Genomic DNA, 13,449 nt, shown 5'->3' with positions numbered 1-13,449 from the left:
ACGGGTTTTTATTGCAGGAATCGTTAAATGGATTATAAGAAAAGATAAAACCGCGGAGTGCTATTAAATGAGAGGGTGGAAACTGAAGATAGGGGTGCAAAAGCCCCCTTTTTGGTTTTTTTTAATATACCTCGTAAACCAAGCAAAATTTTGATATATTGCACATAAAACTTTTTGTAGAGAATTGTATTTTCTATTGAAATAATGTTTTTTTAAAAATTGAAAAAAAAATTTCCATACCAAAATAGTCGAATCAATCATAAAAAAATTATCAAAAAAATCGATTTTTTGAGTTTTTTTTTTGCTTTTTTAGTTGTACATTTTTTTTGGGTTGAGATAGACATAAACATTGCTCCAAAGAAAAAAAGAAGATTAAATTTCCTTCAAAATGCTGTGCTCACTAAATTTTTTCATTGAAAATTAACCGAAGTATGGCCATTTTAATTTATCTTTTTCTCGCATTTTTAGTTTTACTCAAGTAAAACAGAAACATTTGAGGAGAAAGTACGATAACTTAAGCGCCAAGAATTGATAATGAGATTTTGTTGAGGGGTTAAATACAATCATTGTTTACTATGGGAGGGGGGGGTCTATGTCTCCCCATTTTGGTGGTGGGGGCAATTTTCTAAAAAAAATACTTAAAATTAAAAAAAATTATTAAAAAACAACGGCAACACTTACATTTGTGATTGATACTTTTTTCAAAAGTTAGAATTATAAACTTAATATTAATTTTAAAATGAAGTTATTTTAATCAATTGTTTTTGAAATACCCGATTTCAAAGTCAAAACTTGTAAAAAAAAAAAGTTTAAAAAGCACATTGAGTACAATTTTCACAAAGACTGTGGACTTCAATACGAAATTGATCAACAAAGTAAACTTCCTTAATTGATTTCTTATCAAATCATAAAAATCATAATGTGTCTATGCCTTCTACTTTTAGAGAAAATTGAAAAATAGACAAAATACTTTATTTATCGGAATCACTCATTTATTTCAAAAACAATTACGAGTAATTTTGTAAATTCTTTCATTTCGTCAAATCGTATAAGAAATTATAATTTTAAAATGAGAGAATTTGAGAAACTATCTCATTTGGGATCTAGTAAAAACAGACTATTTAGCTCTACATTTAAGCCTAATGTTTTGTAAAAACGATAGATAGTGACCTTTAAGTTAAAAATTTGAAGAGTTAAAGCTTAAAATCATTTCTGTAGACTAAAACTTTGTTTTCCAAAAATTATCAGTAGGTGATTTTGTTTTTCAAGAAGTAAATTCACAAACATAGTTTTCAATAAAAGTTTACTGTTTGCTCCCCTTGTGAAAGTGAGACCATATCAATGGTTCTGTTTAAAATTCTCAGTCAAAAATTTTTTCTTTAAGTTTTCTTCTTAGTTTCAAGTTTTAGTTTTTTTATGATCCCACCCTTTTTTAACAAATTTAAATTAAGTTACACGTAATGTGCAACAGTTTAACTTTAAACGTATAAAAGTGAATTCAAGAACCTGATAATGTCACTCCAATTATAAATTCATTTATTTAATTAGCAATTAATAAATCAAGAACAGATATTTCTATCACAAAAAAATTTATTTCCAAAAGTAGGCCTCCTCAGTTTAAATTATCAATAATAATAATACTTCTTTCTTCTTCTTCATTTTCTTTCTTCTTATAATAATTATCTCTTATCAGCTTAATACCCCGCTCATGATCATTTCTTGTTGCTGTAAATTCCTTGAAATAATTACCACCGACAGTTAATGTCTCATCAATCTTCAAATATGGTCCATATAAAGTTGTCATTGGTGGCCAATATCCCCCACGATTAGAGGCCATCGATGGTTGACCATTGATAACAAATGATGTCCATAGTTCAACCATTTGTTTTGCAATTAACGTATCGGTTGGATTGAGATGTTTCACATGATCGGGGTTGGGGAATAAATAGAGTGCTTCGTCAGTAAGGGAGACTCCAGCTTTGAATGGGCTTTGATTGTTTAATTCTTCATCTAAATCCGGATAGCGATTAAATTCTCCTCGATAATCGAATGAATAGAGAAATGTTTGATGTGGGAGATATTTTTGATTCATATTGAGGGCAAGTAGAACGGGTAGCTTGTACATGAGAGTTCCAGCCATCTGGAAGGAAAGACTTTAATTAATTTTTAGAGCAAGAAATGCATAAGATTAACCTACATCCACCAAAGAAGGAACTAAGGAACTAAAAGTTCCATTCTCCAAGAGTTCTGGAGTAAAAAATTCATGATGTGCAAAACTGGTCATAATCATTTTATCATCTTGTCCGACAATCTGTTCCAAAACGTGATTGATATAGCCAAAAGCATTGTATTCATCATCAGGAATTAGTCCATTAAAGTCGCCTTGAAAGATTTCTGAAAAAGAAAAGTTTCTTGAGAATACAAGTTCTTGGGGAGACGCACACAATTCCGAAGTTTTGAATCCAGAAGAGCCAGAAAACCGAAAATCCAGAATCCCGAAACCCCAGAAATTTTGTTTTTCGGAATTTTGAATTTTTTGGATTCTGAGTTTTCGGGATTTTGGATTCCAGGAAATCTGGGTTTTCGAGATTTTTGAATTTTCGGGATTCCGGATTTTCGGGATTTTGGATTATCGGGATTCTGGGTTTTCGGGATTTTGGATTTTCGGGATTCTGGGTTTTCGGGATTTTGGGTTTTCAAGATTCTGGGTTTTCGGGATTTTGGATTCTGGATTTTTGGTTTTCATGATATTGGATTTTCTGGATTTTGGGTTTTCGGGATTCCGGATTTTCGGGATTTTGGATTATCGGGATTCTGGGTTTTCGGGATTCTGCTTTTTCGGGATTTTGGATTTTCGGGATTCTGGATTTTCGGGATTTTGGGTTTTCGGGATTTCAGTTTTTGGGATTTTGGCCCCAACCCAAGGATTTTCGGGATTTTAGATTTTCGGGATTTTGGATTGTCGGAATTCTGGGTTTTTGGGATTCTGAATTTTCGGGATTTTTGGTTTTCATGATATTGGATTTTCTGGATTTTGGGTTTTCGGGATTCCGGATTTTCGGGATTTTAGATTTTCGGGATTTTGGATTATCGGGATTCTGGGTTTTCGGGATTCTGCTTTTTCGGGATTTTGGATTTTCGGGATTCTGGATTTTCGAGATTTTGGGTTTTCGGGATTTCAGTTTTTGGGATTTTGACCCCAACCCAAATTCTTTGATGAAAGCAAAAGATACTCACGAGTTAAAAGAAGAGTTCCAGCATTTCGCGGAACACCACCCATAGCTGGGTATGAAAAATTCTTCATAGCTGCCATCAAAACTGTTGGATGAACTGGTAAAACTGGACTTCCGATTGTGAAATGATTTCCACCATTTTGAACATTGTCTCTCTGAAATAAATATTTACCCATTATTTCACCTAAAATCTTATAGACTTCACTTAAAAGGTACTCACAGCATGTTCAATGTAAGCGGATAATAGTTGAATAGGATTCAATCTCATAAGACAATCATCTAAATCAAATAATGTTGTCAAATTTGTGCATCCAGCTCGTTGTGCAATATCCAATGCATGATCTCGAGGATTGTCATCGATAAAGACAGGACTTAAAGCTGATCCTGAGTGGTAGATAACTTGATGAAATAAACCAGGTTGAACCTTTAAATACACAAAACCATGAATTTTCATCGAAAATAGGAAAAAGATAAATTCTTACAATTGGTGATAAAGTAAGGGCATGTGCAATAGCTGCTCCACCAACTTGTCCAGCCAATGTTATCTTATTTGGATCTCCACCAAAACTTGTTATAAAAGTTTTGATAAAATTCAATGCTAAATATATATCCATAACACCAACATTTCCTGGTATGTCTTCAGATAGGGTTGAAAGAAAACCAAATGGTCCCAAACGGTATTGAGGTGTAACTAGAACAATATCTTTTTCTAAAAGATACTCAGGAGGTGCTTCATTATTTCTTCCATCGAATAGGCCTTCTCCATGAATATAAACAAGAACTGGATAGTTTCCTGTAATCTTCATTTAAGTTTAGGAAATCAAATTTGTTTTAAGTAAAGTCAGTTTTTTTAAGTTACATTTGGAGTTGTAATTGTCATAGTGAGACAATCTTCCAGGTCCATATCAATGTCATAGTGGCGAAATTTTGTTGTTAGTGATTCAATTGAAAGGCATCCAGTTTTTTCAACCATTGCATTGTAGATTCCTTTCCAAGAAGGTATTGGTCTTGGATTCTTGAAAGAAGAAAAATAAATGCATACATTTTTAAATCAATCAATGAAAATCTGTGTGTACTAAATAACTAAAATTTGTGAAAGCAAGTAAAACTTCTAATTTGAACTAGAAATTTAAGATTTTTTGTTTCATCTGCATAGTTCTGCATTTCGAATGAAAATGACATGCTTTTCTTAAATTTGTGTTTTCTTTTTTTAATATCTTTTTTTTTTAATTTTTATACATTTCTTAGTATTTTTCCGCTAAAATTTCGTTTGTATTTCGACGAAAAATTTGATTTCACATCAGCAGCGTACTAGGCTTAACAGTTTAAGTTTATAAATAAAAAAAAGTTACGCATAACACCCCAGTGACTCAGTTTAAGTTTAAACAAAATAAGGATTTACTCTTTGGTTATACTCTGAACTGAAATATGGTAAAATTAGTGAAGCAAATTTGTCATTTCAGAACTTGTAAAAGATCGTTATCGAGATAAGAATCAAACGATAAAATTTACACAGGAAAAAGTTGGTCTTTAATTTGATGTAGGTATGTAACTCAAGTTAGAAACTATAACTTTAAAACGATTTACAAAAATATAACGTAGAATTTTTTTTTTGTTTCTCTTAATCAAGTGATCTTAAACAAGGTCTCTTCAAGCTTTATTCATAGCTGAAATCCAAAAGTTTCTTAGAGCTCTGATTCCTGGGATATTTCCAAGTAAATATTTTTTTTTCATTCTTTTTCTTAAATTTCTAAGCCGATATCTTTTTACACAAGTCTCGAAATCGGTTTTGAATTAAAGATATGAGTTTATAATCAACACGTAATATACAATACATTTAGGTAAAAAATTAAAAAATAGTTTTTTTAGATTTTCGAAAAAAATCCAAAATCCCCTTGTCAAAAAAAAATACGTTTTTAAAAATTGTCTCCAAATCCATTGAGTAGAGGAAAGCGTTCTTTAGGCTCTATTCATAACTGAAAACTGAGAGTTTAATGGAGGTCTGGTTCCTGAGATATTTTCAACCAAAAATTTGATTTTTCTTTCTTCTTACATTCCGAAGTCGATATCTTTTGACCAAAGTCTCAAAATTAGTTTTAGATAACAGATACGAAGTCACAGTGAACAGCCCTATGCATTCCGGTAAAAAAATTTCAAATTAATTTTTTTCAGATTTTTGAGAAAAAATCAAGGTTAACCCCTTGCCAAAAAAAAATGCATTTTTATAAATTTCCTCCAAATCCATCGAGTGAGACATCAAAAGGAAGGTCTCTTTAAGTTCTATTTATAACTGAAAACCAAAAGTTTTTCGGTGTCCTGGTTGCTGATTTATTTACAATGTAAGGTTGTTTTATTAAAAATATACCACACCCGCCATCAATCGACGCTTTTTGTTTAAATAACCAAAATTATTCACAAAATCACAATAAACAACACTTAATTGATTTATAAATCACTATTTATTAGACCAGGGTCGATAATTTTTGAAACCAAAAAAAATCATAGTAGAATGAAACCCATTGGAAAAGGAGGTGAATATGATGAAAATTAAAGGAAAAATAAATTACGGGCGAGCCGAGTTCGGGAAGTGGGTGGGTTGAGTTTTTAATGGTAAAAAATGGTATACCTCGATTTCCGGCAAAACTACAAGTCCTATAGAAAAAAGTTTTATGACAAAGTTGTAGGTAATAAAAAGATCTACAACTTTTGTATCAAAAATTTTTTCACATAACCTCAAAATTTATGTGAAAAATTAAATAAACCGAGTTTTTGGTTTTTTATTTTTATCTTTTACAAAAACAAAAATTTTTCTACGAAATTTGGTGAAAACTTACCTTATTATGCCCCAAATACACTATAATTTATTTGATTTAAAATGGGTTTCATCCTACTATGATTTTTTTGTACTTTTTAATGTTTTTGAAGGCATCGGCACTGGTCTATTATATTAAAAACCACAAAATCTCCACACACACCTTAAAGCGTTTACCGCCTGAGGGCGCCTCTGCATATCTTAAATCAATAAATTGATAAACTTTTCGATTAGTCCAAGCTGTCTCAATAACTTTGCCTCGAATTGAACCCATATTGGGTAAGTTAACAATAATTGTATCATTTTCCAAACTGTTTACAAAATTCAAATAAAATACACACAAAACGAGTGTAAAATATCTTGCAGATGACATTCTACGCGAGATAACTTAGTTTAAATAAATCCGTTAAAGATCAATCTTGAAAGGCGTCAAAATCAAGACTAAACTCTTGATATCTTCCAAAATAGTTTAAAACAAACATCTTAGCTGAAATTATGCATACCATAAGAATAAAATAAATTAGGTCATATCCATTAAAAATTTGTTTCTAACATAAATTATTTTATAAAAATAGTCTGATGAGTTTTTGTGTAAATTCAATTTTTATCATTTTTCGTTAATTAAAACTTTATAATTTCTAATTAACTTTTAGTTTCCAATATCGAACAACCAAGTTCGTTAACTTTGAATTTATTAATTTGGTACAAATTTAAAATTATGTAGGAAAGGTAATGGATAGTAGAAAATGTTTGTTTAAATAATTTAGCACCACTCCCAATTCATTTGATTTATTTGACAAATTATAATTTTAATCTGATTTTTGTGGCAAAATAAAAATTGCAGAACATTGGAGAATATTGCTTATGAATTTTTTGCGAATTAATGATGAATTTGTGTTAAGAGAAAAAAAAAAAGAGTGTAAACAAAAGCCTGGCTTGATATATGTTAATATATTTACATACTAGCTGAACCTATCTGTCGTCGTTAAATGCGTTAAATTTCGGTAGGGATTGAAACCTTTGACTAAAAAGTCATACATTTCTTGATGTTTCAAGGTAAGCCTTTAAATGACTTATTTTTTGAAAAAAAAAAACTTTTTCAACACTCGAATACAAAAAGAAACTGTTTAGTAAACTCATTACCGACCTTGAACCACTTTACCACTTTATTCTCCGCTATTAGCTTCCCGGTTTTATAATTTTAAAATTTTTATTTTGTGTCGGTTTTTTATGAAAATTCACATTAAAATAAAATGAAGTTCACCTTAAATTTAACAGATTTTATGTGGAATCCACTTATTTTAAGTGGTCGTGTCGTATTGTTTTAAGGTGGTGGAATTTAAGGTGGGCATCATCTTATTTTAAGGTGCCCTTTTTTTCTCCGTGTAGGCCAATGAATTCGGGTAAGAAAAATACAAAACTTTTTTTTTTTATTTTCGAAAATAAATCCTTGCCAAAAAAAAAATTATTTAAAAAAATTTCCTCCAAATTCATCGACTGCAACATAAAAAGAAAGCTCTATTCATAACTAAAAACTAAAGTATCTTTGAGGTCTGGTTTCAGAGGTATTTCCAACGAAACATTTTTTTATTTCCGAGTCCCGAAACTAGATATGGTTTACAGATATGACGTCTCAGTGAACAAGCCTATGCATTCCGGTAAAAAAAAATTACAAATTTTTTTTCAGATTTTTGAGAAAAAAATCAAGGTTAACCCCTTTGCAAAAAAATACACTTTTTCAAAAATTTCCTCAATCAAGACAAACGTCTCTTTAAGCTCTATTCATAACTGAAAACTAAAAGTTTCTTGGAGGTCTAGTTGCTAAGTTATATGCACTCGCATTTTCAGATTTTCAAAAAAAAAAAAATCCTTTTGGGCCCTGGCATCAATTATGGGCCCCAGGGCACTGCCCCGTCTGCGCCAAATGTATGTACGCCCCTGCTTATTAGCTTGCATCCATTACGGGAAGCCTGAAGATGACAAATGGTGACTCCTACTAAACCTATGCGGTCAAGAGGTCAAAAAGGATTAGGGCCTTGATTCTAGTTACTACCCCAAGTAAGAAGATTTAATCATAGCCACCGGTCCCAAAAGACTAGGGTAATGGGAGAAACTAGCTTATAGAAGCTGGTTATGGATCTACTGCAAGTGACACTTAAGTTGACTATCTTGAACCGAAGGGCTTCTTTCATATTAAACACTAGTGATGGGAAATATCGAATAAAAACTATCAAACTATCGATAGTTGTAAAATATTCATTCATTCGATAGTTTTAAATCATTCATTCATTCATTTAGTTACTATTTTCATTCGAATAGTTTTTTTTCATTCGAATAGTTTTTTCATTCCAATAGTTTTCTTAAACGATAGTTTTTTCATTTGAATAGTTTTTTTATACGATAGTTTTTATTCGATAGTTTATTCGATAGTTTGTTCGATAGTTTTTATTTGATAGTTTTATTCGATAGTTTTTATTCGAATGAATAAATGAATGAATGAATGAACTATTCGATAGTTCAAATCATTCAGTTATTAACTATCTATCGATAGTTCAAATCATTCGATAGTTCCCATCACTATTCAACACTGTATGATAATGATATGGCAGTGTATATGTTTTAAATAAGGGATGAAGCATGCACCATTTAAAAATACGTAAAACTTTATTATACCTAAGCATAAGTGCTGACTTAAAAACTTGCTCAAAGTGGTACTTCATATAAGTGAAAGTGCGCACTACTTTACCGTCTTTCAAATTGCCTGGCAACTTCATAGTATGAACCAAATTCTTGTGGAAATTTCACCCAAATTGACAATATTGGAAGCTAATGGCTGAATTAAAAAATATTTCTAGTGCAAATTTGATGCTTTGCTGGTTAGGAAGTGATTTCTTTCCATACTAAAGTTGTGATTCAAAAGAAGTTATGCGTTTATGAATTTAACCAAAGACTTCTGTTACAGTCAACACTTTATTAAGGGATGATAAGGTAGTGCTTGTGTTTAAATTGGGAATTCACATGATTCACATGTTTTGTTTAAGTTCGTATGAGTTAGTACCAATATTGTGAACTTAAGTCGCAATGTCTAAAAAAAACCTTTATTCTTTTATAATTTTATAATATTCTTTTAAATAGTTGAGTTATGCAACTGGCTGAACTACCTTACCATATAACTTCACTTGTGTTTTGACGGTGAAGCCGTAAAAAAGAACACCCTATAATGAAATATGTGACAATTCATCTAGCAAAACCAACAATTAAAACCCAAAACAAATCAAATATTCAAAATAAAAAAAAAAATTCAAATGAGGTTAAGAACGTTTTAAATCCAGGCCTCAGGCCAAATAGAGTTTATTGACTCATCACCAATACTTTTACTAGATGTGATCAAAAAAGTTTGAAGTTAAATTGCTCCAAAAACTTTTATTTACATTTCCAAACTCACTTTTCTATGGCGTAAAGCCTTTAAGCCTATCAAAGTGCCCTGATTATTTCTCTAATTTACTCAAATCTGGTTTTTAATTTATGGCCCGTGGCGGCAATTATTTAAATTTGTTTAAACAATCGATCAATAGAAACCATAAGAAACATGACAATTATATTCCCATACGTCACGGAGCATGTCTGGAAGTTTAACAAATCTTCTAATACCTTTATAACTTATTTATGAAGACTTAAAGATTATTGACCTACAAATACAAGTTTACCAATTTTTTTCTATTTAAGAATCGCCGCTAGAAATTTATCATCTCTAAAAAGATTTCATTTTTGGCCAAATGGCAAATATGATTTTAGTCTTCTTTAAGCCTTTGAAGCATTTGGAATGGCTTCTCTTAAATTGCTAATAGCCGTTTTATTGGCAATTATATCTGCTGTATCATCTGCCGGAGAACAAAGTCTTTTAAAAAAATTAAAAGAAAATCAATTAAGCTTAAAAGATAATCGTCATGTTATTGTGGATATTCCAAATGTGGGAAAAGTTCGAGGACGTGTTACCCAAACTCATTGGACAAGGAAAGTCTTGTATCAATTTATTGATATAAAATATGGTGAATCACCATCTGGATTATTGAGATTTAAAGTAAAAAGAAATTTAAAGATTGTTTCAAATTGTTGGTGTTTATTTAAAATTTTGTGTAAAATTTTAGCCTTCGATTCCGGCTAAGCCATGGAAAAAAGTTCGTAAAGCCTTTACATCTCGACAAGGATGTCCATCATTGCAAGATGGAATAGATCATAATGAGAAAAAACAGAAGGATTTGGAAGATTGTCTTTCACTTTCAGTTAGCACAAAGTCGGTAAGTGTCGGTAGTATAGTTTTTGATTGCGTTGTTCAATGCCACCTAAATGGCTAAGTGTGTTGTCGGTAAGGTAGTTCGCTTTTTTTCAATGGGAATTGTCACAAGAGACAATTCACATTTCAAAAAAAAGTGAACTACCTTACCCACCATAAGTTCTTGAATGATGGCCTTTAAATATTCTATCTGAATTTTTTTGTCAAATTTCCAATAGTTCAAAACCAAATCTCCAGTAATGGTCTACATTCATGGAGACTTTTTGTACGAAGGAAGCTCTTTGGAGGCTCAACCTGGCTACTTATTAGAAGAAGATGTAGTCTTAGTATCAATTCGTTATCGTCTTGGACCTTTTGGCTTCCTTTCCACACAATCCGAAGATATTCCTGGAAATGCCGGTGTTAGCGACGTTATCCTTGCTCTTCAATGGATTCAGAAAAATATCGAAGCACTCGGAGGTGATCCATCTAAGGTGACACTTTTCGGCCAAGTTGGTGGAGCTGCCTTGATAAACGTCCTCACAATGAGTCCTGCAGTTCCTAAAGGTCTATTCCATCGTGTTATCTATCAATCTGGTTCAGCTTTATCACCGGCCTTCATTACCGACGATCCAATGAATGCTACCAAAGATATTGCTAAACATGGTGGATGTAAGAATCTTGACGAAATCGATGCCTTGAACAACTGTCTTAAGAATATGAATGTTAGCACTTTGTTGGTGGCATTTGGAACACATGGAAGTTATCATTCGAATATGGGTGTCGGTAATTTTGGTGGTGTTCAATTTGTAATTGGTGGACCGAGTGGTATTTTGCCAGAACATCCTGGAAAATTATTGTCGGCCGAAACATATCAGTCTTATCCAACAATGGGAGGGACGGTTAAGAATCCTGGATCATTTTTATTAAATGGTTGGTTTTTGGTTATTAAATAACTTTTCTTTATGAAAGTTTTTTTTTTTGTAGAAATTTTCGTTCATAATTTCAATGAGACAATTTTGGATGATATCTTCGATGCTAATGGATATATCAACTATATTATCGCCCAGACTAATGGTGCCGATCCAACTTTGGCATGGAAGAAGTTTGCCGAAAATGAGCTTTTTACCAAGGAACAAATCAAAAATGGAAGTTTTTATGGATTACTTCCGGGATTGATTGATGTAAGAGGTTTTTGTCAAAACTACATTATCGACATATTTTGATTTTATTATCTTACTTTTTCTAGATGTGTGGAACAATTGCATTTAAAAATCCAGTTCTTTTGGCAATGCAGTCTAATGCTCAACATCTTGCTAATAATACTTTCCTCTACAGTTTCGATTATATTGGTGAATCGAATCGATATGAAAGTTCAGAAGATGGTGAATTTGATGTTACACCATTTGACTTAGGAGTTTCTTTAACCGATGAGAATTTGTATTTATTCCCATGGCCATGGTATGCTTTGTTAACAAACAATCGTGATATTAAAATTGCCAAACGGATGGTAGCATTATGGACTTCTTTTGCTACAACTGGTAAACCTTCGGCACCAGGAATTCCTGAATGGCCAGCAATGACTAATGAAACTGGACCGTATTTGAAGATTGGCAGTACTGTAACAATTGGTGATAACTTTTTGGATGAATATTCGATAACAGTTAAAGAGACTAAGATTGGATATAATCTTGTTAATGATGATTATTTTGATAATTTGGAGATTATTGGTAATGAAGAGGGTAGTGGAAGTGGAGACAATGTAGAGGAAGGTAATGAAGAAGAAGAAGCAAATGTAAAGCCGTTGGTACATTCTTCAAGAAAACCAAAAACAAATTAAATTTAGCTATGTTTTGATGATGTATATGTATTCAAATTCGAAAAATAAAAACTAAAATCATTTTTGGACGATTATCTTAATTGTACTTATTCTTTCATTTTAAAACAGTTAGGTTGCAAAACTTATGTCGCATAAGACAGAAAGAACCCAAATGCAATATTTAGTCCAGACAAAATAGACATAAAAAAGGTCAAATCCAAAAATAATTCGCATATAGCTGAAAATTGACACAGAGCATGTAGGTTAAATTATAATTTCAAAAGTCCTCAAAAGTCCCATGTGTGCATAAAAAGTTATTCAAGGTTAAATGTCGAAAACGTAGGTTTTATGTATACTAACTTGCTCTTGGAATTAAAAATGCTAAAATTTTCAAGATTTATTTATACAAATTTAGTAAATTTAAATTTAAACATAAAATTCATTCTTCAAATGAAAAAAAAAACTCTTTTAATGAAATCGAGCTAAAAAAAAAGTATGCAGTTTAATTTCTTTTATAAAGATGCATTAAAAATCCTTAGAGTCGTTTTCTAAAAAACTTTTTTTTTTAAATAATTTTTTGAACAAAATTTTCGTAAAATAAAGTTGGTATGCCATTTAATAGAAACTTTTAGTTAACACCTAAAACCAAAATTTAAAAAAAAATTCAATGTCTTGTTTTCGAAAAGTCGATTTATCAAAAAAAAAATCATGAAAAGATAGGCCTTGTCTAATGTCTAAGAACTAATACTTGATTTTCTTTTTTTTCAAATTGCAGGAGCCGTTTTTGAGAAATTAAACTAGGTATTCCAAAACTGGTGTATGAAAGGTACCTTTATTTTGGTCCAAAAAAATTAATTCCAAAACCCCCTCTGTACAGGATTCAAAAACTGCTACATACCAAGTTTGAAGTAGATCGGCCCATCCGTTAAGGCTGTAGCGCCTTATACAGACCGACAGACATCATTTTTTCGCATTTTCTATCATCACAATGGGTGATATGCATAAAAAAAAGTAAATGCTTTTACTAGAGAGTTTTCAAGTATATACTATTTTTGATATGCATAAAAATCAAGTAAATGCTGAAAATTAAGTATTTACTATCAGTCATAGTAACTACTTTTTTGGATGAACTTTTTCAGCAAATACTTTATTCCGTATGCATAAAAACTAGTAAGTACTTTTTTACTTCAGGAATTACTAGATTTTTTCAAGGTTACAAAATACCAACTTGTAAATCTCATAGCATATACTTTTTTTATTTTAACACCGTATATGAAGCCGTGGAAATAATGAATAGCAGTATTAAGTCACA

General features: G+C 31.3%; 2 protein-coding genes across 2 annotated transcripts; one reads left to right on the top strand and one right to left on the bottom strand.

The window, feature by feature from the left end:
* Positions 1-1,519: 1,519 nt before the first annotated feature.
* On the bottom strand, positions 1,520-6,319 carry LOC129919297 (glutactin-like). The gene is made up of 7 exons (XM_056000153.1): positions 6,223-6,319; positions 4,093-4,262; positions 3,716-4,033; positions 3,454-3,657; positions 3,238-3,388; positions 2,198-2,394; positions 1,520-2,140 (listed from the first exon to the last, which is right to left on the bottom strand). The coding sequence occupies exons 1-7, from the start codon at positions 6,317-6,319 to the stop codon at positions 1,613-1,615; spliced, it is 1,665 nt and encodes a 554-aa protein (XP_055856128.1). The 3' UTR covers positions 1,520-1,612.
* Positions 6,320-9,799: 3,480 nt separating this feature from the next.
* On the top strand, positions 9,800-12,158 carry LOC129919296 (glutactin-like). Its single transcript, XM_056000152.1, has 5 exons — positions 9,800-10,126; positions 10,194-10,343; positions 10,558-11,251; positions 11,306-11,502; positions 11,568-12,158. The coding sequence occupies exons 1-5, from the start codon at positions 9,869-9,871 to the stop codon at positions 12,156-12,158; spliced, it is 1,890 nt and encodes a 629-aa protein (XP_055856127.1). The 5' UTR covers positions 9,800-9,868.
* Positions 12,159-13,449: the final 1,291 nt, after the last annotated feature.

Source organism: Episyrphus balteatus, chromosome 4 (assembly GCF_945859705.1).
Source record: "Episyrphus balteatus chromosome 4, idEpiBalt1.1, whole genome shotgun sequence".
NCBI lineage: Eukaryota > Metazoa > Arthropoda > Insecta > Diptera > Syrphidae > Episyrphus > Episyrphus balteatus.
This window is presented reverse-complemented; position numbering and strand designations above follow the sequence as displayed.